The 24,453-nt window shown below is 41.9% G+C and overlaps 1 protein-coding gene across 1 annotated transcript in view; it reads left to right on the top strand.

Moving 5' to 3' along the window:
- The window catches only part of PIK3C2G (phosphatidylinositol-4-phosphate 3-kinase catalytic subunit type 2 gamma), a 340,743-nt gene that overhangs the window by 52,806 nt on the left and 263,484 nt on the right, over nucleotides 1–24,453 (top strand). Inside the window, exons 7-11 of the mRNA XM_019543878.1 lie at nucleotides 843–972; nucleotides 4,746–4,847; nucleotides 7,066–7,197; nucleotides 13,047–13,080; nucleotides 23,307–23,502. Coding sequence (XP_019399423.1) covers nucleotides 843–972; nucleotides 4,746–4,847; nucleotides 7,066–7,197; nucleotides 13,047–13,080; nucleotides 23,307–23,502 — 594 coding nt within the window. The remainder of the gene's footprint in view (nucleotides 1–842; nucleotides 973–4,745; nucleotides 4,848–7,065; nucleotides 7,198–13,046; nucleotides 13,081–23,306; nucleotides 23,503–24,453) is intronic.

Below are 24,453 nucleotides of genomic sequence, written 5' to 3'. Positions count from 1 at the left end.
CAGACTCTGCTGCAGCTTGGGCACATGTTTCTGTATGGGGTGGATGGTTCTAGCTTCTTTCTTTGGTCTGCAACACACTGTTCATGCCACTTCCATTTTTCCATCTCCTGCTGTCATTGTTAAGGTTTCAAAAAACTGAGATCCTTGAAGCAGACTCTTCATGTATTTGGGGTGGTCCTGGGCAATAGTCTCCCACAAGTTGATATTGATGTTGCATTTTTCCAAATTGGCCTTGAGGACATCCTTAAAGTGCTTTTTCTGCCCTCCTCTTGAGTATATGCATTGACTGAGCTGGGAGAATAAAACTTGCTTTGGGAGTCTGGAGTCAGACATCCAGATGATGTGGCCAGACCAGTGAAGTTGATGTTGGATGATTGTTGCTTTGCTGCTTCTGATGTCTGCTTGTGAGAGGATATTGATATTAATGTGTCTGTCTACCCACTGGATTCAAAGCATCTTCTGCAGGCAGCACTGATGATACTTTTCCAATGACTTTAGGTATCTTTTGTACCTTGTCCACATCTCAGCTCCATACAGTAAGGTGGGCATCATGACTGCTTAATAAACCATGACCTTGGTTTTGGATCTGATGTCACAATCTTCAAATACCCATTTCCTCAGGTGTCCTAAGGCTACACTTGTACATTTGAGGCAATGTTGGATTTTTGCATAAATGTCAGCCTCCTGAAAGAAATGGCTTCCAAGGTACAAGAAATACTCAGTGTTCTCCAGAGTCTCACCATGAATCTGAATGAACAGGCCCCAGTTCCAGTAACTGAGAGCTTGTTGATGAAGGACCTTAGTCTTCTGAATGTTAAGTAACAATTACATTTTCTTGTAAGCCTCAGTAACAACACAGATGATTGCCTGAAGGTCTGCCTCCAAGTGAGCAGACAGTACAGCATCATCATTGTACTGGAGCTTGATGACGGAAGTCAGGGTGTTCTTAGTTTTGGTGCAGATTCAGCTCAGGTTAAACAGCTTACTATCCATTCAGTAGTTTAGTTCCACACTGACTTGCTGGTGGTCAGATTGCAGTAAGGAATATCAAGAAGAGTGTTGAAGTAATGACGCAGCTTTACTTAACTCCCATCTTAACCTCAAACGGATCTGTGAGAGATCTGTTACTGAGAACCACTGCTCACATACCATCAAGCAGCTGGTAAAGAATGGAGATAAATTTTGGTGGGCATCTGTACTTCAGAAGTATCCTCCGCAGCGCTTCTCAGTTGCCAGTTGGATACTTTCCTGAGGTCAAAGGAGGCCATATAATGGCGTTTATGTTCTTGGCATTTTTCCTGCAACTGGCAAGCAGTGAAGATGATCATGTCAAATGTGCCTCAATGCCTGAAACACACACTGAGATTCCAGGAGGAGCTCTTCAGCAATTAGAAGGAAACAGTTCAGGAAGGTTTTCACAATGATCTTTCTTGTGGTGGACAGCAAGATGATCTCTCTGTAATTTCCACAGTCGGACTTGTCTCCTTTCTTGAAGATTGTCACGATCATGGTGTCCCGGCGGTCATCTGGGATTTCCTCATCATTCCGGATTGTTAAGATGAGGGCATGGAGCTGTGATGTGACCTCCTACCTCCCCTGCTTGAAGATTTTGGTGAGGATTTCATCAACTCCAGGTCCCTGTCATTCTTCATCTGCTTGATGGTTTTCCTCACCTCTTCAAGGGTTGGAGGGATTCAGAGATCATTTCTGACTGGATGTTGTGGGATGGTGTGGTGAACTCTCTCATCAACAACAGGGCCTTGATTGAAAAGTTCTTCAACATGCTCCTTTCAACAGGCATTGATATCTCCACTTCCCTTGATCAGGTCTGCTCCATCCTTAGGACTCAAAAAGGTTGATCCCTGAGTGGTCAGACCATTGATAGCTTTGGTGGCACTGAAAAAAATGTTCATATCATAGATGTTGAATCTCTTTTGCCTTGTCTTCCCACCATCTGTTCTTCATATCATGATTCCTCCTTTAAAACTCTGCCTTGGCTTGTTGGTGATTCAGTTTCTTTTGCTTAGAGATGGTGTCATTTTGTGGAACACAAAAGGCTTTGTCTTTGTGGCTGATCAAATCTTGAAAGTATTGCTTATTCTTATCATAGATTTCATAGACATTTGGGCTGGAAGGGACCCTGAAGGATCATGGAGTCTAACCCACTGCCCAGGGACAGGAAGTCAGCAGGGATCATAGGATCCCAGCAAGATAGACATCCAAATATGTCTTGAAGGAGTTCAAATTGGGTGCTTGATCCACCTCCGGTGGCAGTCTATTTCAAACTTTGGGGGCTCAGACAGTAAAGATCTTCCTTATGTTCAGCCTGAATCGGTTACAGTGGAGTACAGTGGATCATGTCATCCCTTGGAGCGCTCTGGTGAACAAACGTTCCCCCAGATTCTGGTGCACACCGCTGATAAACTTATAGGTGGCCACCAGATCGCCTCTGAGCCTACGTTTTTCTAGGCTGAAGAGTCCCATGGCTCTCAGCCTGTCATCGTAAGGTCTGTTTTCCTGACCTCTGAGCATGCATGTGGCTCTTCCTTGCACTCTCTCAAGCTTCTCCACATTCTTTTTGAATTGTGGAGCCCAAAACTGGATGCAGTACTCATCTGCAGCCTCACCAAGGCCAAGTACAATGGGAGGATGATGTACTGGGATTTGCTTGAGAAGCATCTATGGATGCAAGCCAGTGTTTTGCTCGCTTTACTAGCTGCAGCATCACATTGAAAGCTCATGTTCGTCTTGTGGTCAACCATGACTCCCAAGTCCCTTTCATCTGTAGTGCTAACCAGTGTAGCACTGCCAAGCCTATAAGCATGGTGCAGGTTTTTCCTCCCAAGGTGGAAAACCTTCCATTTTTCAGTGTTGAACACCATCAGGTTCTTCTCCGCCCATTTCCTGAGCCTGTCCAGGTCTGCCTGGATCACCCTCCTGTCCTCAGGTGTGGATGCTTTACCCCAGAGTTTGGTGTCATTGACAAACTTGGAGCCTGATGAAGATGTTAAAAAGTATAGGCCCTAGGACAGAGCCTTGAGGGACCCCACTAGTCACCATGCACCACAGTGATTGACTTGCATCGACCACTACCCTCTGGGTCCTACCGCGGAGTCAGTTCCCCAGCTAGTGGATCGTGGTGAGATCAAGGCTGCCGTTAGGCAGTTTTGCCAAGAAGTGATCATGAGATGCCAGATCAAAGGCTTTTTTAAAGTCAGGATATACAATATCAATCTCTTCCCCCTTGTCCAGGTGATAGGTCACCTGGTCATAAAAGGAAATGAGATTGGTCAAGCAAGACCTACCTGCAACAAACCCATGCTGGGTGTCCCTCGGGATATTGCTGTCAGCTAGTCTGTTACAGATGGCCTCTTTGATAATCTTTTCCAAGACCTTCCCCAGGATAGAGGTCAGGCTGATGGGCCTGTAGTTTGCCAGATCTACTTTTCTCCCTTTCTTGAAGATAAACACAACATTGGCCTTCTTCCAATCTTTGGGCACTTCACCAGAGCACCAGGAATTCTCAAAGATCCATGCCAGGGGCTGAGCTATGATCTAGCCAGCTCCTTGAGTACCCTTAGGTGTAAACCATCAGGGCTGGCTGACTTGAAGGTATCCAGTCTGTCAAGGTGTTCCTTCACTAGGTCAGCTTCAATGGAGGGTAAGGAGTCTCCCTTACCCGGGTATCCCTGACCCACAGTGGGTGGGGTGTCCCTTGCGACTGGTGAAAAACTGACGCAAAGTACCCATTTAGCAAGTTGACTTTTTTCTGGGTGTTGGTTGTCAGTTGTCCCATCTGGTTTAGCCAGTGTTGCCCTTGCTTTTCCTCTGGCTCCCCACATATCTAAAAAAGGACTTTTTATTGTCCTTGATATTTGTAGCTAGCTGGAGTTCCATCACAGCCTTGGCTTTCCTGGCTTGCTCTCTGCAGGTGCGGACCAGAGCAGAGTATTCCTCCTTGGTGGTTCCTCCTTGGTGGTTCCAGTCCTTCATCCTTTGTAGGTGTTCCTTTTAAGACTCAGGAGGTCTGCTAGTTCCCAGGAGAGCCAAAGGGGCTGCTGTGCTCTTTTGCTGGCTTTCCTCTAAGATGGGATAGACTTTGCTTGCACATCCAGGATTGCTCCTTTGAGGAGCAACTACTCATTCTGAAATCCCCTCCCCTTTGGGCTGTGGCCCTTTAGACCCTCTCTGACAAGCCTCCTGAGCTTATCGAAGTCAGCTTTCTTGAAGTCAAGGACTTCTGTATTACTACCTGACTTGCCAGCTTTATGGCGGATGGTGAAGGTGATGTTACCAGGTAGAGAATCCAAGCATCCCTTCAGAAGTGCTGATGACCATGGACTTGAAGGCACCCCAAGTGCTGCCCATATTCTAATATTCTTTTTGATTGGAATTCACCAGTTTTCCACTGAGACACTGGTGGAAGGAGGTCTCGCTTGATTGATCCTTGAGTCCTTTCATGTTGAGTCCTTCCATCAGCATTGCTTCTGCTTCAGCCATCACTGGGAGCCTGTTTGAATGACATAACTGTGTGGATGAGTCCATGATTGGTCCAGTAGTCATCAACTCCTAGCATAGCTCAGGTAATGTGGACATCTTTCTGGTCTCAGGCATGAACAATGCTGTAGCCAGTCAAGTGCCAATGCTTGGATCACGGGTGTTGCCATGATGTCTTCTGTCTATTGTTTTTGGTAGAACAGGATGTTGATGATGGTGAATCTGTGTTTCACACATTTGCTCTATAGGAGGATGCTGTTGGAGTTGATCTTTCCCTCTCCTTTCTGTTAATGGTTCCATTCAAGAGGTTTGAGTTCCTTCTGACTCTGGCCTTGAAATCACCAAGAAGAGTAATTCTGTGTCCCTCTGGAATTCCAGAAAGGACTGGTCAGAATTAGCACATAATTTCTCCTTGATTTCATTGGTGGTGTCAAGAGTCAGGACATACACACTGATGACAGTGTTTTATTGGCTCCCTGCCAGTTTAACGTGAAGAGTCACAAGGCACTCATTAATTCCAGTAGGGAATTCCTTGAGTTGGTTTGTGAGTTCATTCTTGATGGCAAAACCAACTCCGTGAAGCTGGTATTATCCTTTCTGTTTACCCTTCCAAAAGAAGGTATAGTGACCTCCTTGTTCTTTGAACTTCCCATCTCCTACTCACTGGCTCTTTCTGAGTACAGTGATATCAATGTCATGGCAACTGAGTTCTTCAGCTATGATTGTGGTGCATTCTGGGCACCACTGAGAATTCACCATTAGGATTGCCTATGAGGGTCCTGATGTTTCAGGTCCCAAAATTGGTTGTGTGCCTTTGCTGATTTTGACCTCAGTAAAGATGATCCCACTAGGCATGGTTATCTAGTCAGGAAAAAGCTAGTTGGACTATGTTTAGGGCACTTTTAGCCCCTTCCCACGTGGGGTGAGCAGAGTGGTTCCTGAAGAGGGATGCTCAGTCAAAATTACAGCTGCTGAATCACACTCCTGGTTCCAAGTACTACATGACCTTCTTGTAACTGCCGCCTTCATGCCAATTCATGACTAGGAGCCAATTCATAACTAGGAGTTTCAAGACCTCACAATACTGCTACCGTCGTCACTAGCTGGTCACCAAAAGACTTGAAGAATGTGCTGGAAAAGCCATTTCCATGGAATATGTCCGGGACCGATTTGTTTTTTCTTGGAGAAGCTGCTGTACATCCATTTCCACACGGTTCTTGATATAACGGGACCTTGATCCAACAGCAAGGATGCCAAGACACTTAGAGATCCCATTCTGCTATACTCTGTCACCTTTGCAGTCATTGAGATTCTAACACCTTCTGCCTGCTTTACTGTTGAGGACTTGTAGACCCATGGCTGGGGGCTGGACAGGCTTATTATAATGCTGACCAACACCATCAAAGACGTTTCAGAAGGAAAAGCATTGTTATCTGCTGTCCCTACCACATCCTGCTTGGTCTGTGGCTGCTTATTTGTGAGAGTTAACTCTACTTATTTCACGGCTAATCTGGTGACAGAGTTGTACTGCTACCCAATGCATCCACAGGTGGTGGATAGTGGCCTTCATGCATAGTGGGAGCACAGTCTTTACCTGGGATCTCAGGAGCATATATTGACAACTGTTTATAGAAGCAGGACGTTGACTGCTGTGGTCCCCCTGCTTCACCGGTGGTGGTTAAGAGTGCAATTTCTTGTGCTGTTTCTGAGCTGATGGTTGTGTTACAAAGAATTCAGATGACGGATTTTTCTAGGATGATTTTGACAGGGATGAGTCTACCTCAGGCAGGGATTGGATGAAATGATCTCTGCAGGTCCCTTGCAGCTCTGCTTCTGTGTGATTTTTAGGACTTGGTCAGAGCTGCAGGCTTCCAGACTCCAGACCACACTCCCTCTGTCTGGCGTCTCAGTCCCACTCCCTTTGGCCTGACCCTACGGGTTGGGCAGTGAGAGAGCAGCCAGCCAGGAGGAGTCTTTGAGATGCACAAGGCAGAGCTGCCCCTCAGCCCTGGTGGGGAAGAGTGGCAGCAAGGCCTGGGAAGCACTTACCTGGTGGTCAAAGGCAAGCACCGCCCCATCCAAACAATCCCATGCTTCTGATATTCTGGGAGGCGGGCATTGCCACTATGTTAAATTAATGTTAAAAACTGTCTTTGTTATACTTTTCAATCTGAGTAAGGTATCTGCTTGGACTTGCTGTAATTTTAGGTCATTTTTGCTTGAAAGGTTCTTGGATTATCGTCAAAACTTTTGAAAAACCTGGCCCAAATTTCAGGTATGGGACAAAACTGAAAAACTGGTGATACCTGATTTGGTAAAAATTTCCTTAGGAATGTTTCACCCAAACGTATAGAGTTCATAATAGATGCATAAGATCTCATCACTGCTGTTTTCAGGACATTATCCTGGCAGGTATCTAGGTGCATGTGTGTGTTTGGGGGAAGAGTGTAGGGGAGGGAACTGGATGCATATGCACTATATGTGGAATGTGCCTAATGACTTCAAATTCTTAGTGGTAGGTTTATCACAGAGTGTTTCTGTTTAAGTTTATATGATTTTTCTTCTCAGCATCATCAGCAGAAAGTGGATAGAGTGATTGAAGAAGTCAAGGCAATCTGCAGTGCCCTCTCTTCTGTGGAAACCAGGGATATTACTGATGCAGTTGAGAAACTCCATTCAGTGCCTCTTGGGAAAGAGCAGGTAAAAAATGTATTGAAGCCTTTGTGAGCCTGGCCTGTAGTGTGCAGATCTTATTTTCTCTAGAACATCATAACTTTAAAAAAGGGTGTCATTCATCTCTGTTTTCTCAATATGATGGTCCATAGTACTATCTTGCTAAGTATTTTCTCAGTGGCAAATGTAGGAAATAGGAAAAGCCAGTGTTAAAAAGGAAAGACTGAAAGGAATGATAGGAGTAGCTGAAAAACAAAAGAATGCAGATCCCATGGATAAAACACATATGGGGCTAGCTTCTGTTCCCAGGTTTTCCATAGACTTTGTGTCACGTTGGGACAGATATTTAGGATTGTCAATTCTCAGTGCCCAGAACTCATTTAAAGCATTTGGGAAAGGTGGGTACTTCAACACATCTGAAAATTGCTCTTACTCTGTTGGTGCAACCCTAAGTCAACCCTATGCTTTTCCACTTTAATCAGATTCCCACTTCAATATCTTAAGAAATTGAATGCAGTAAGTTTTTATCTTTCTTCCTGTCAATGGCTTACAGTCCACACTGAGGCAAAACTTCCATTGACCTGAGATTCTATATGGAAAAGCCCAAAAGAGTGAGCTCTGTATGTTGGCTTGCTCAGACTGTTGACTGGATGAAACTCTCCTTCTTTCTTCTGGGAGTAGTATCCTTTGTTCAATAATCAAATACCCAAACAGTGGTTTTGTCCCATGAATCTTATGATATGTGTAAAAATTCTCAAGAAAACAGACAAAAGAGATGTGTAGCTAATCAAAAAACCCAGCAAAGATTGTGAGGGGGCTGTTGTCCATCCTGTGAAAGCTCTGATCCCAGAGCAATGGTTGGAGAAAGCTAACTCAGTTCTTTGGTAGCATTTTAGGCACCATGGAAGTGGCATGTGGCATATTACCTGCATCTTACCAATCATATGTTCTTCAGATGTTCAAACCCCAATAGAACAATTGTCCTTCCTGCATATTTTTAAACATGTATCTGAGAAGTGAAGGGAACTGCCAAAGGACAGAAAGTGAGTGAATGGAAGAAATGGAATTTGTACTCAGAACATCTTATTTCCCAAACCAATGTTTATTCCTCCTGCACTGTGCCATCAAAAGCTTAGGCAGTTCAGATTTTTTATTACAAATTAAAGTTGATATGTTTCAGTTTCTTCTCTTGTATTCTTTTTGCAGTCACTGTGGTTTACTTATTGCTTATATTGCATCCTGAATATGCTTAGTTCTTCATGGATACATATTAAAATTCCCTGTCCTGGGAGCTTCTATTCTAAATGGGTCAGTTGAAATAATATGTTTCTAGTGTAATGTTGATTTAAATAAAAATGTTCACAAAAATATTCTATTAGTATTTTGCATGAGAAAAAGAATATTAAAAAAACTACGGAAGTTTCACAAGGAAATACGGAGGATCTAAACAGATCTTGCCAAATGAAGAGGATCAGCTGTGTCATGATGTGTCCCAGCACAGCTGATCTGCTTCACTGACTGAAACAGAAGTTGCCTGTTGTACCACAGGGTCAGATTTGCTGCTTCTCCCGGGAGTGGCTGGAGACCAATCTCATACGACAACACTCAGGTCATGAATCTACAAATGGGGGAAGTTTGGGTTTCCCCACTTTGGCATCCCCAAGTATACCTCTGCAATTGAGGAAGTCTGGGGATCCCTATTTGCAGTGGTGTGCCCCAAGTTGGATTTCCCTGGTGTGGATCTATGTTAATGGGGAAACTTGAGCAGATATTCCAAGGGCTTCAGGGACCCAATCCTACCTACCCTAGGAATGCCCCTTGTTGTGCCACAGAGGCCCAAAATTTGTGGCCATGACATAAGTGGTATGGATTTGTGCCATTATTTTGTAGCAATTGTCTGTTTTGCTTTAATGTGAGAAAGCGTAGGCAGCTACTCCCTTGCTGCCAAATTTCCAAATCCTTAGAGAGCCTGAGGGCCTGTGTGCTAGATCAAGCACGCAGAGTGGCATAGGGCCTGATCCTAGTGTGCAGGGCTGGCCAAGGACAGTACTAGACCTCAGGAGCCAGTCCCAGCACTTGGCAGCCAGCTAGGCTCCAGGGCCCAATTCTGGCACATGGGGCCAGGCAGAGGTAGCATGGGGCCTGACGTGGTGTGTGGGGTTTGATTCATCCTGTAGGCTAGCCTTGCACCACTCACCTGGCCCACAGGACCAAAAACTTGAGCACTACTGACTCACAAGGTTTAAGGAGCTAAGCTACTTCTTCAGCTTCCTGCTTTTACTGAAAATATTATCAAAACCACTAGTGGTTCACAACACTAGCTGAAGAAATTGTGGAATGATTGCTTTGCAGGGGATGGAAGGAGGGAATCTAGAAAGGAAACAGCAACCTTTTTTTAGTGTCTAGAGCCTCAACTTGGGATTGTGTTGGAAGCTGAATTCCACTAGCAATGAGGAGATCCCCTGATTATGAACAAACTGTAAGTGGCCTCTCCAGCTTCATCTGTCACAGAGTCAATTATTAGAATTGCCCTACATGAAATCCAGCAGAATAGATGTATGGGATAGTATCAGAGAGCAATAGCTGAAGCATAATCTTGGGTACTTTCAGTTGAAAATCTGCCTCCTTAAAATGCATCAGTGAATTGGTCTGGGGGGAAAGGGGAGGGAATGAGGCCGAAGCCAGGGAAATACAGGAATGCAGGTAAACTCTCATGAGCTTTACATTTCTGTTGGTGAGAAAAATTCACACAAGTTTGGGTTCTGTTTTTCTTCCACATCAATCCCTTGTACCACAGAACCAAAAACTGGTTTGCCTCTGCAGATCACGTCATCATGATTGCAAAAGTTACTGGAACTTTAAGCTGTCGAGCTCAATCCTTTGTTCCATCATGAAGAACATAATCCACATATTCTTATGGCAGTTTTTTTCTCATCCTTCCAGTATGAGTTCAGTTTCAAGCTCTGTCACAGACATTTTCTGTGATGTTACCATCAACTTCCCCATATTCAACTTAACAGTAGTAATAATAAGGTATTTTATGCCTCATCCTTTTAAACAGTAAGTTCTTTAGGGCAAGAAATCTCTCTCTTCATTTGTATGTATAGTGTCTAACAGATGCGGGAGTCCTTTTCTTAGCTGAACTCTCTGGGCACTATTTATGATTGATGATGATGATAATATTGGTGCTTGCTCATCTGTTTTGAGTGAAATGATGTCCTTTCTAAATGCCATCTTCTGGATGTTAAATGGGAGGAATGCAGATTCTGTTCCAAAATTTCTCCTCTGGTATTAACACATCTTTATATATATATATATTGTGTGTGTAATAATTGCTGTTGCACATTTCACTGGGGGAGCCCTCAATGTAATATCCACATTCATGAAGACTTTCCAAAGTTATAGTTTCAAGTTGGTGAAAAAAAGACATCTCATAATTTTCTTTTTGGCTCAGTAAGCTGAACTAGCTGCATGTCCCTTGAAGCCTTTCTTTAAAGGCTGTTCATGACCTTGACTGATACCTCCTCCCTCCTTGATGAGACAGAGCTGATTAACACTAACTTCAAACAGTATCCAAACTGCTCCTGCACCAGCAGACTCTGCTGAGGCTTCTTGTTTCTGATTCCTTTGAGAAACAAGTGCTAAGATAGTTAATTAGACTTGGGCAATTCCTAAAAAGTTTACGTTTTCTTCATAAAGAGTTTCATGTTGCTCAGAGGCATCTATACTATAAAGGTAGTCGCATGGTCTGCTGCACAGCGATTAGATCACATTCAGTTTTTCCAAAATGCACAAACACACATACACACATGTGTGCACACATATTTGGAGCTGACCTGAGCAGGGTGCGGGGCCCAGGGCAAAGCAGCCCAAGGGGGGCCCCGCCCCTGCCCCAATCCTGCGCACCCTGGACCCGAAGAAGCTGCCATTGCCATCGGCAGCATGGGCGGTGGGGGGTGGTAGCAAGCAGCTGGATGAGAAGCTGGTGGCAGCAGCACAGAATTGCTGTGGCTGCTCCACCCAGCTCCATGGGGCCTGCCAAAGCATGGGGCCTGGGGCAGTCACCCCGATTTGCACCCCCCAGAGGGATAGCTCTGCACACTTTGGAATAATAATTTAGTCTATTATGTTGTGGTTTAGTTCAGGAGTGCCTACACACACACACACACACACACACACAAAAGCGTATGTGTGTAGGCATTCCCAAACAAAACCACAACATAATATTCTACATCATCAGAAAACCATGTGAAAAAACAGAACTTTTCTCCTGGAATCTCTGCCTTTCCCACTGATATAATGTGAGAGAGAGAATGTGTGTAAATTAAGAAAATAAATATGCATACATAGAAAAATGATGGGCCAAAACTTCATCTAGTCATTTGTCTCATTATATCTGTCTCTAAAATGACATATGTGGCATGGTTCCAATATAAGTCTCCCTTCTATTTGGTAGAGAACTTATTTTATGCCTAATTTGCACTGTAGTTGAGGATGGGGTTGATGGGAGCTTTTGATCCCCTCGTTAATACAGTACTGTGCCCTTTTGGCACTTGATTCTTAGATCTGTGGACTACTCAATCTGTTCTGAGTGTTTCTATAATGCTTCTAAGCACAAAGTGCTACAAGTTTCTTTTGGGATTGCTCAAGTGGAAGTCAGACAGGGTGTCTGACCAAACAAAGTAAGGATTTGCCATTTTCTAATTAACCAAGCAATAACTCGCATGAAATTGGAGTGCTGTAATGCAAATCAGTTTTGCATGGCAACTTGTTGCATTCCTAATGCTGCTGTGCTACACAGCAGGAAAGGCAGATATGCCAGGAGAAAAGTTCTAATTACTTTTTCATGTGGTTTTCTGACGATTTAGAATACTGTGCTGTGGTTTTGTTTTGGAATGCCTTTTAACATATCTACTTGGCAGCCTCCCTGAATACACACTACCCCTTAGAGAATCTGCTTACTCTTTCCAAGGTAAATCACATATGGTAATTTTTTTGTGCATCTCAATGTTCTTCTATCTGGTTCATCTGTGTTTTTTATACAAAACAGTTATTTTCAAATCAGTTTCTGTTTATATAGCACTTGGCATCTCTTCCCTGCCAGTGCCACGAAAGCTCCCATACTGTGACTGGGCAATTATGAAAGAATTTGGCATCAGTGGTAATTTCTGCAGGACTTGGTGGCATCTTTCTACAAAAGTGATTCATCCAATCCCCAACCACTTTGACTCTGGGAATTTTAAAGTTCATTCAAGAGAAATCTGGGCCTGGTATACAATTAATGTTCTTGCTCATTTTCTCTTTTGCAACAGTTCACAAAAAAGTCTTCAGAGACAAAATCCTGCCAGAACAGGCACTAATCCACTCTATATTAAATCGGCTGCAGTCTGTTGAAATTATAACTGTTCCAGGAAGATTATTTACTTTACAAAATATGAAAGAATAAAACAAAGGTTTCTGTTCCCATTTTCTTGCTGCATGTGAAGATTATAAAAACACTTTTTAAGACAGAGTCCCCTATTCTCCCTTGAAGTAAGAATTAAACTTCCATTTATACTAACCTGATAAGTACTGCCCAGATAGCTGAGTATTTTAGGGAAAATGCACATTTAACATTGCACATGGTATGTGAACAAACTGGAACTTTTGAAAGCATCCTGTTAAATAATGGTGTCACTAGCATCCCTGAGCAGCAGCAAAGAGATAAGAACATAGTCAAGAGTGAAGGTTCCAATAGAAACTGCCCTGGTGAAGCGAGCCATGAACATAAAACCTCTACTATAAGCAAATACATCACCCACTCCAGTAAAATTAGTGTTTGCTCTTCCCTGTGTTGTTTGGATTCATGAATTTTTTTCTCTTTTTTTTCTTTTTAGATTTCTCTTCAAAATGTAGAAACTCCAGTCCAAGGTAAAATTGTTTTTAGATATTAATACAAATAAAAATTATCAGATTTGGTACCATCTCATTATGCATATAGAATGAATGGTAATAAGCTCCTGCATGGTATAGATAGTACTTAATCACTTAATTGCTTTGAATTAAAAATAAAAGAAGAGAATGGATAAAAATATGAACAATGTAGAATGTCATCTTAGGTTCATTTTAGAGATAAAATATTGAGAACCAAGTCACTATTTTTGGCACCTTAGACAAGATAATTATATGTAGTGGCATATTGGAAAGCAAAGTAGATTATGCCCCATTTTAGAGATTGTCTCTTAATCTTCCTTTTTCTGGGGGAAAAAAGGAAAAAGGAAAAATGAGATGTTATGGTGAAGTTTGAAAGTTAAATTTTCTCTGACACTTCTACACAGCTCCAATACACTTTGATGTTGATATGCTAGTAATATCATTTTAAGGGATCTAGGACATGGGTAATGGAGGCTGGCACATAACCATCTATTTTTAGGCCTTCATCTGAAAGCAAACCACTTCAGTAGTGACTGGAAATGTTTACTATCTGATATCATTTTCATGGCCTATGTAAAATTAACTAGTAATATTAATTTTCTGAAAGATGAATATCCATGATGCCAAAACAAAAAACTGTTTGTCACACTTGTCTGAGAGGCCAGAACTGAATTGCAGCAAAGAATATGCAAACCCTTCAAATCCAGAGATAGTTTTGATCAGGGATAAGATATGATAGCAGGGTAGTACCAGGGCAGCTTATACCTCTGGTGCCTGTACTGAATCTATCCAAAGATAAACAAGATTTTAAATATCAGGCTGATCATTCCAGCACTTTTCAAAATTCAGTAGCAGTACTGAAGACATATGAGCAATATTATATATAGATGGCTCATATGTCTCTACCTGAAGGAAATGCTCCTGAGCATAGGGGAGAGGGAAACATACATGAACACATGAGGAGACCATTCTTCCTCCCTCTTGAAAGCATTCATTGCTAAGCTTTCTAGGTATGGCAACATGTTGCTAAAGGTTACAAAAATCAGTAAAGGGCTGTTCACTAGGACTGTGTGAAGCTTTGGGTGCTGATTCAATTCGGAGGAGATTTGGCCCCATTAGGTGGCCAAATCTCTGATCCGAATCGAATCAGGAGACCAATTAAAGGGCCTGAAACGATTCGAAGCTCTCTGAATTGATTCAGAAAAGATTCAGGGAGATTCGGAGATTTAGGCAGTTCCCACTGGCTGCAGCAGGGAGCTGGACCCAGACTCCATGCTGGTAAATAAGGGGCAGGGGAGGGGGGGGCTAGAGGAGTAGGCTCTTCAAAAAAACAAACAAACAAAAACTTGAACTCGCTGCTGCAGTGGCCTTGGGCCAGCATGAGCCAGTGGGGGGCAGTGGGGATCACCCCCCTACCCCCCGCCTGGAACCAACTGGTGAGTAGGGTTTTTTTTTTAAAAAAAACGGGAGCTGGAAGAATGGGAGGGACAGCCACTGAAAGTAGATGGGGGATGGGGCCAATCTGGAGATTTGGCCGATTCGATTCAGGATAGTGATTCAAATCACTAAATTGAATCACTGTCCCCAAATCGGCTGCATCCAAATCTGAAGTAAATACTAGCCGCTTCTCATCAGCCTACCATTCACCACCTACCCTTGATGCACATGTACCTCTTCCTGCACACTCCCTTCAAAAAATCTGCAGGGTAATACTCTGAAGCATTTCTCTACCTAAGGATGGTTTACAAGCTTAGGCTTTACTGTATCAGCATCTTTCTCAAGAAATATCTGGTTTGTTGAGTAATATACGAGATCTTAGCAGAAATTTGGCTCTCTGGTTGACCACACCTTTTCATTTATGTCAGAAAGCATTTTGCAGTTGACAGCACACCTTTAATTGCAGAATCCATTCTGTAATGTACTTTATTAGCTGCACCTTACTGATGGCAAGTCAAAACCTGTCAGCCTGTTTTCCACGTTGCTGGAGTCCAGCTCGGCCTGTTCCATAACATTCTTTCTAAAAGTCATCAAAAAATTAAAATAGAACAACCAAATTAGTCCACACAGAAAAGGCTCCTGCTCCAAACAAGGGAATGTAAAATAATGTCTGTTCAATATGAAGAGGACCAGACTGGAAATCAGCAGACTAAAACCAGACTTGATAGCAAACAAATCATGTGAGGATGGACTCTTCCACCTACACCTTTAATTTGGCAAGCTCGCCTGGGGGGAAACATTACTTGAAATTGCCCCCCAAGAGCTGGAAGGGAAGTGACCTTTACCACCATGACTCACCTTCCTGTCTTCTGGGTTTCTTGGGCCTTTATCAGAATATCCTGATCCTGGCCAAGCCAAAGAGGTGACATTGTCACCTCTACCAGGTATAATTAAGTCCCACAGACCACCTGTAACGTGAGACTTTTTCCTGAATTTTCCCTTTTCTTCTCCTCTTCTTATCCTTCCCACCCATATTTCTTCTCTTTTTTTCTCTCTCTGCCTTCTGCTAAAGAGTCTTTGTCATCTAAGACCACTTATATTTTAACACTGCCATAAAACTGTGACTACAGAGTCAGCCAAAAATCATCTGCAAAAGCCTAAATGCAAGTGTAGGTTGTTCAGAATGGCTGATAAGATTGTGTGCTCTGCTTGCCTTTCTCAAGCAGTGAGTCTGCAAATAAGAATTTGCACCAGGGAATCTCTGCATTCTCCCAGTTTCTTCACTTCCTGCCTTGGCTGTTCTTGCCTTTCATGCATGTGTTTCTTCAATGAAATAGGATTGTACTCTTAAGGACAACAGGTTCAGCACATTTAAACTATTTTCCCTCTTTTCCGCATAAAGAATTGGTATTACTTTCCTCAATACATACTGAAAGACTGAACCAGTTTCTCTCTGTGCGTGCATTATAAAAACTCTGTACAGCTAATGGGAAAGAGAATAGGAGATGGTGTTAAAATAGAGTCTTTTAACACTTTACATTTAAACTATTTCTGGGTTTTGGGGGGGGGTAGGGATTTGCCTTTAAAGGTTTAAAAAAAAAATTATTTCTGATATGAGTTGTGTTTACATTAATTAAACAGGTCAAGGACCCTGAAATAAAGCCCAAACCTTATTGAATTCTTCAGTGTTACACAGTGACATGTTCATCTTATCACTTTTGACCATGGACTCATTTACTCCACTGAATTTTAATGCAAAGAAATACAAATAAATTAAATCCAGGACAAACTATTCATATCACATTTTGATCAATCTATCTTTATTTTTTAGTCTATTCTTATTAAACCTTTCCTACTTAAACTTCCTTTTCCTTCTTACTATTTGTGGTGAGAGAGTACTATTTCTAGACTTTCTTGCCTATTTACAGCAAAGAATATTTCCATAAAATACAGAATAGGAGTATTCAAATTAAATAAAAAGTTAGCTTTGTGGTTTGATACAAGTCTAAAGTGTGGAAAAACACACTTACTACACTCAGAATATACTACGCTCAGCTTATGCATCTTCTTTGACACACTGACAAATGAATGACTATACAGCAGTTGCAGATGCATGACTTCAGGCAGTGATTTCATCAAATCTAAGAGAATTGGGATTCTGTCAATACATGCTTTGGAGACATTCCAGAAATTCTAGCTTACACCTGGTCAAGTGGCAACATCTGTCTTTATGCTTCTGGAAGTACCTTTTCTTTTATTTTTCTCAGGTATATAGAAGCTGGGATATCTTGACTCTGTAGAATTGTTGACATTTTAATGAAACTTTAAAAAGGACAAATTTGATAAATCCTCACCTCACTGGAATGTGATGATAATTTCTGGAAGAACATGGTAAATACTTAAAAAAAAAAAAAAAAAAAAAAACCTCAAAAGTAATGGCAAATCAAGATTTTTCTTTCCCAAATGTTTCATAGTTTGATAGATATTAGGGCTGGAAGGGACCTCAGAAGATCATCTAGTACAGCCCCCTGCCTGAAGGGCAGGAAGTCAGCTGGGGTGTTTTTAGAAGTTTTCTGGGTTTTTAAATAAAAAAAGAATTTTGTTTTGTGCCTTGCTAAAAAAACATGGAAATCTGGTATAAGCTTTCTCTGAAACTTCTTCCTTAGAAGAAAAGACCAAATAAATATAAATAAATTTTGTTCAGTCAGCTCCACTCCATAATATTTCACCTTTCTAAATCGCTCCTGAAGTTTTTTGACTTACTGTTGCTTTGCAGCAAAGCTATTTACTTGTGTTCAAGATGGCGATAACAGGGTAGCATATATGTATGCAAAAGACCAGACTGGTAAAACTGAGGTTCTTTCCATATCTCATGACCTGGACAGGTGGGTATAAGCTAATGTGGCATTATAATGAAAGATTATTTTATCATTCCTATGTGTTTTAGGGGCTTTTTAAACCTCTCCAGTCAGTAGGAATGATGAGAATGAATCAGAGCTCAAATCTGTGCTGGAACTTCATGAGAATAGCTGGAGGTTCCAATTTATTTATTTTTTACACAAATTTAATACCATGCCTTTTTATTATTATTACAATGCTAAAAGAGTTTACCTTTGTTTCAGTTAGGCTATTAGGTTTAGGAATTGTATTCAAGGGCCTTGCTTTGCCTTTTTTATAACACCTGGGGAGGAGCAGCTTTAATCTTGTGTCCTCAGATTTTATCAGAGTTTGAAGCTTTTCTCTGGGATTCAGTTAATCCATTCAAGAAATATGCATACTGTACCTGGAGAGAGTGCATGTACAGGAGCACAGAGGGCATGTTTAGCATGCACACAGCTGACATAACCTACTACTGCAACAACACAATCCCCATGCTGACAGAAAGTCTCATACTGAAACAGTAGGCAGAAATATAATAATAGAACTGGAAGCAAGCAAGCAAATACTGTTAGGAAAAATAATAAACTGGTATATGCTTTCCAAAACCTAGAGGGTAATGCTAGTGGGTACATGGCTTAATATTTTATACTAGCAAATTGCCCATCAAGAATGACAGTGGGGGAGGAGGGTGAAGGGGACATAGCCCTGTGCCCCCCACGTTCCCCCCTCCCACCACTCTGGGTCCAGCCCTGCTGCACCCCCTCACCCCCAGCTGCTCCTTATCTGGCTCTGCTCTACCCCCAGTCCCTTCTCGATGCCTTGGGGCAGACCCCACTCCCCCCCCCCACCTCCCCTTCGGGTCCGACACCACTCCCCCACTACGACTCAAGGTCCAGCCCTGCTCCATGCTCCTTCCCCCGCCACTACTTTGGGTCCAACTCCACTCCCCGCTTCTCCTCCCTCCCCTCAGCCACTTCGGGTCTGACCCAACTCCACCCAGCCCTCCCCTGCTGCTCCAGGTCTGAGCCAATTCCCCACTCCGCCACTCCCTGTCTGCCTGCCTCCCCTCTGTTCGCCCTCCCTCCCTGCCTGCCTCCCCCCACCCCCATCCGCTGTGCTGGGGGTGCCGCCACCGTGATGGCCTCCTTAGCCCTCGGACAGGGAGGTGGGAGTGGAAAACCCAAAGCTTGCATGGTTGGGGCATGTTCGCCACTGCCAAACTTTCCCAGCAGCAGCACAAACTTGGTCCCATTCAGCCCAGGCCATGCAGCCAATCGCCACCCACCCTCTTGGCAGTGCATGCACAGTTGGCCAGAAGTGTTATGGACAGACAGACAGACTAAGCCTTTTATTATATTAGAATTACTACATTTATTCCAGTTAATTCACTCTATATAGTATTATAACAAGGGTGACCATGGTAGCAGCCATAAGCACCTCTTTGGAGCTTGCAAAAATAGCTGCCGCCACAGTTGTGGCTGACCACATTGCTATGATTGGCATAGCACTGCTCCAGACCTCTGGGATGTTCCATGTGCAAAGCAGTACTGATGTACTGCATCAAATCCTATATAACATCTTATAAAATATAGTTAAAAAAAGATGCTGACCAGCTATTGTGAGTAATAGATGCTTGCAAACTTGCTAAGCTGTTTGTGTCTCTAATTTTGTTAATTGATGCCTTGCTTAATAAGTGAGAATGGGGAAGAAATAGCTGACTCCATCTAAGAAGCTGCAGAGGGATTTTAAATTCAAATTTGAACCAGAAGTAAAAAAATACAAGACAAATGAACCTGTGTCTAGGGAAATGTGTGCCTACTACTCACTCTCACATTAGTCTTAATGTTGCTCTTTAGAAATTCTTCACACATTTTCCCAAAATTATGACTGCTCAGAAAACAAGAACTCTATTTTTGTTAAAAATGTGAGCTTTTCACAATATCAGAACTAAAACTATATCTATTGCAGTTTTATCATGAAAAAAGTGACAAAAAGAGAGAGAAATCCACTCCATAATAGCCCGATGGCATTTAAGGTCCTTATTTGTGATGTCACTCTCTAGTTTTGATAAGATATTCCATCCTGGCGCTGACATTTTTGTCAAAATCAATATATGTCTGTGAAAAATTGTGGTTGCAATCAACTATCATTTTCCCAACAGAAAAATGTATTTTGGAGAAACAATTCTAACCAGCTGTACTCAAAATATGGGATAAGATGCCATAAAATATTCTAAGTCATTATGATGGAAGAAGCACCGGTGCTTTTCTTTTTTTGGAACATTTTCCATTCAGTTCTGACTCTGAGACCTAAACCAGTCTGCTCACCTGCAAGATATATTTGGTATACAATATTTAGTATAGCCATGTGAAATTCTGCTCATCTGCTTGCCTTGTACTTTCTAATTTTTCTGTCATGTAAAATAGCACATTTTCAGATTTTCCCCCCCTACCACCTGAAGGGTGGTTGAGGTAACTTTATGACTGTATGGTGATTTTTGCAAGGCTAGTCCAACCAATAGAGACTTTTCCAGAAGTCACACTTCAGCTCTGAAGTGCTGATTTTAATATACCATAATTCTTTCATCAGTATATAAATTGAGAGTGCTATTATCATGAAGCTCATCCAGATATTGCAAGAAGTACTCTCTCCTTGACATGGTTTGTTTGATAAATAGGGCATATTCTCTTGTTCTCCGTATATTACGTTGCCCTAGAGCTTGCAACATGTGACTAGCCAAGAAATGCTGAATGGCCAAAAGATATGTTTCAACAAGTGATGGCTTACAGCAGCAGGAATTTTATGCTCTTTCTGAGCAGTTTTACAGCTTTTTATGAGGAAATGAGAAAAGCCTGAAAATTATAGTTATTTTAGGCTTTATCTTGCAGCCTTTGATTTCTCTAGGACTGATGACGTGTAAAGGTTTCAAGTTTGCATCATCTTTACAAACTTCAGATCAGTGAAGAGTCCAGTGCCCTCCTAAATGCCAGTACTTGCATCCAGACAGCTCTCTGTTGGCTAAATTTGTCAAATGAGATGTAATATCTTTTACTGGACAACTTTGTAGTTGGCAGAGGTGTTAGATGTTAGGTCTCTGTTCAGCAAAAGCACCTAAGAATGCATTCCAGTCTCATTATGTCAGTGAGATGTCATGTCATTCAAGCAAAGCATACACAAAAGCACTCTGCTGATTCAGGTCCATAGATAACAAAATTTTACCCCAGGTGCCCATGCATATTGACATTTGGACCTGCATTGTAATTATGAGACTATAAAGAAGTGAAGTCCAGCACAGAGCAGTTAAACTGAGACAAGGGATGCAATCTTAGGGTACGGACAGATGAACAAAGATAAGATATGTCAAGATGATAAACTCTTAGCAGGGAAGAAAAGAATCAAATGTGATTTATAATATATGGGTGTTTATCCTGTTGAGATTTTGAAAATGTTGCAAAAATGTATACCCCAGTATAAACATTTATCATCTACACTTATACTATGTCTGCTAAAATTGGAAGGGATATTGATCCTCTCAGTTCAGTGTTGAAAATTAGTCAGGGTCAAAAATAAATATCCCCTGTGCTTTAGTACTGAGGAAATAGGTATATTATAGATGTTTGTGTCTTCTTTTGGAACTTCAAATATTAATCATTCTTGGAGAAAATTATAACATAAAGTGGTCTGCTTGCTTGCCTGTCTATCTTTTTTTCTTTTTATTTCATTATATTTTGATCATATTTGTTACATTATTTTGTGCAGTGCCATGTATACATATGGTACTTTAGAGGCAAATGCAAGGAAACAAAGACTCTTTTTCAAGAGGTTTCCAGTTGAGCAGTGTATGGTCATTGAAAAGATGGTGGTAACATCAGACTGCTTAGAATTTACATTGTGATGTTTTGACAAGCATTTTTTTAGTGTCCAGATTTTCTATTTGGTAGTTTAAAGGTAAGATATCTTCAGCAAGGGTTTTGATGAGTAAAATGTCAGTGATCTTTTAGGAAAATTGCTGGAAGAAAAGTGATGTAGCTAGTTTGATTGAACAGGGCATTTGCTCCAGATGCAGACTGTAATTCTGCATCCCAGTTTGTGCCCTTTATGCCACTCCAGACATTTCTGAGTCTCAGAAATATCACAAGCACAGGCAATGTCTTGGTTGTAATAGCCCTGTTGCAAGGGCTTTATATCTACCCTTTGACTCTCATGTGGTATAGAGAGGACAACAGGAAGGTGGGGCCTGGTGGCAAGTGTGGCCCTTGTATCTGGGTTTTTTGATTGCCAGTAAACTGGAAGATATATTGGTGGGAACATTTACAACTCTAGTGACAATATGGCATGGTCTGGTCTAGAAAAAACAACAATACCTGAAGTGTAAGCTCTGATACTCCCCTTTCTTTCTCAGCATGTCCCCTATCACCAAGAATCTACAAAGAGGTTTTTTACAGAGCCCTTACAAGAAAAGGGAGGGGTTACTTGCCTGCTGTAATAATGTAGAAAGCAGACAGCCAGTGGGTATGAAGAAGCATTTATAGTACTTGTTTTAGGTTTGCGTGGCTTACTTTAGCTGCCTAAGCCTAAACTGGGAGTAATGTATATAGGCGTTCACCACTGCCATAAGCAGCATTGGCAGCCCAAGTTAAGTAAATTGAGGGGGTAGGGGCTGGCAGGTCTGTGGCAGAGGTTGGTGGATCTATGACTGGGGCTGGGGGAGGGGAGGGCTAAAAATAGGCCAGTCAAACAACACAGCCCTATGGCTGGGTTTAGTGGCTGGGATTTCCCAGCCCTGGAGCTGTGCTGTGAACAGGTACAGGCATTCACTAAAGCAGGTTAATTCATTTTAGATTGAGGTAATTTAGGTCAGTTGAAAATTAGTTTACCTCTAAGGTGAACTAATTTTAGATGGTGCGTATCAATTTTAGGATGATTTAAGCCCTCTGAATACCTGCACATCAGGGCTTAAAACCTGCACACCTGGACTTTAGATTGACTTAACTGTACATACCCAGTGAGTACAGAAACAGAGCAAGGGAAAACTGGAGCTATGTGAGAAAAGGTCTGATGCAAATGAGAGTATAGCCCTATGTTAGATATACTTATCTCACAACCCATTCAAATATTTCTGCACCCGACACTATGGTCTGACTGTTAACTACAGCTATTGGATATCCAAGATGTAGAAGTATATGTCCAGAGGAAAGGACAAACAGGATCCCTAGTAGATATCAAATCTTTTATTAGACCAACAAGATTTTTTCCTAAAAATGTCTTTAATTGCAAGCTTTGGGGCATGAATACCCTTCATCAGGCATTAGAGAAAAGATTATAAAAGTTCTGCTGGGTAGAAGTGAAAGTCCATATTTCATAGGATTTCACAGAGGAGTCAATAGGTGGAAATCTCCTCTGGGTTTTGTTTCATTGTCTGTTGCATATGCAAATACAGTTGCATCAATTATTAACATATAGGTGTATTAAACGTAGATTCTTGCACTGTTTTTACCACATCCACTGTGTTGCCAATTGCCCTGGATAAAAGAACTGCATAGCTGCAGAGTTTACAGAACAACTAAATAACAAATACCCTCACAGACTGAGAATTAGTATTATAGAATTAGACACTTAAATTAACACATCTGAAGCACACAGATTTAGTGTAGTTTGCAAAGTCTTCCTCTGCAAATGCTGTCATGTGACGATACTGTAATAAAAGACTGTTGATGATAAATACCAGAAAAGAGCTAAGGCTAGTTTCTGCAGCACAGATGGCTAATTGACTTCACTAGGTTGGTTATGTCACTTTAATTAAGTTTTATTAGGCAGAATTTCAAAGCCATCATCGATGGCTTAAGATAAATATGCTTCTTCATAGATGACCTGTTGCTAACCTTTATTTACTTTTCTCCCCACAGTCTTAATAGAGAACATTGTGACAGAGCTGTCTGCAGCCATCTCCCACCTCATCTATATTTACAGCAGAAGCTTTGATACAAATTTTCAGTCTGCAGTAATCCCTAGCAGCCCTGTGTGTGCTGATGTCAACCTGGATTCCCAGCTTGGCTTCATTATTTATGCAGCCCATAACATCCCCGAAGCCTGGGTGAAAAGGTAAGAGGTGTTAATAGTATACCTAAAAAGAGGTCCTGCATCCTCAGATGACCATCAGATGACCTCCTGAGACCTCTTCCAGCCATAATGTTCTATAATTTTATGTTGGGGATGGTTCTACTTTGAGCAGGAGGTTGGACTACATGACCTTCTGAGGTTCCTTCCAACCCAAATTTTCTATGATTCTGTGATCCTCTATCCCTTATAGTGATTGCTGCACCCAAGAAAGATCTTTTGAGATGCCACCAAAATAGCTTGGGTTAAGTTTAAATCTATTTTGAGTAAGAAAATTGCCCTGCAGCAAGGCCTGTACAGGACTGTCCTCAGGGCCCCTCAGAGAGCAGGGCCTGGGGCAGCCACCCCACTTGCCCATCCCTAGGGACAGCCCTGGCCAAAGGCTAGGAATAAATATGAATATGGTTCTAGGACTGTGAGCAACTCTGAGCTGAACCCTTTTTAATGGAGCCAATGAGAACTATCCTAGCTTACATGAAATCTGAATGCAGTGTTACCCCTTGTATTCAGAGTAGACTTATTTACACCATGCTTACCAGACTAACCATGTATACTGTCAGCAAAACCTGAGTTAGCTGCCCAAAAAGGAAAGGGCAACCTGGCTTGCGTCGTGGGCACTAGCCGTGATAACATTACTCAAGAGACATGAGAGTGCCAGCAATAATTTTTTTTTTTTTATTACTTCTGCATAAGGGTAGACTCCCAACTTATGGGCGGAGAGCTACCCCGAGAGGTGTTTGACCTTCTATATTTATACGTTTGCTTTACATATGGTATAATGAGGTTAGTCATCGTTACATATTTTTTTGTTAGTTATAATTATCTCTTGCGATTGTCATCATCATAATAAGGGCATCTTCCCCTTTTCAGTTGAGGGTGCCTTCCTCTTTCCAGCTGGGTCAGGGTCGAGCCTCAGAATAGATGTCTTCTGTATTA

Source organism: Crocodylus porosus, unplaced genomic scaffold (genome assembly GCF_001723895.1).
Source record: "Crocodylus porosus isolate Cpor-Errol unplaced genomic scaffold, CroPor_comp1, whole genome shotgun sequence".
In the NCBI taxonomy this organism is placed as follows: domain Eukaryota; kingdom Metazoa; phylum Chordata; order Crocodylia; family Crocodylidae; genus Crocodylus; species Crocodylus porosus.
Note: the sequence above shows the minus strand (reverse complement) of the source record. Positions and strands in the feature narration are given on the sequence as shown.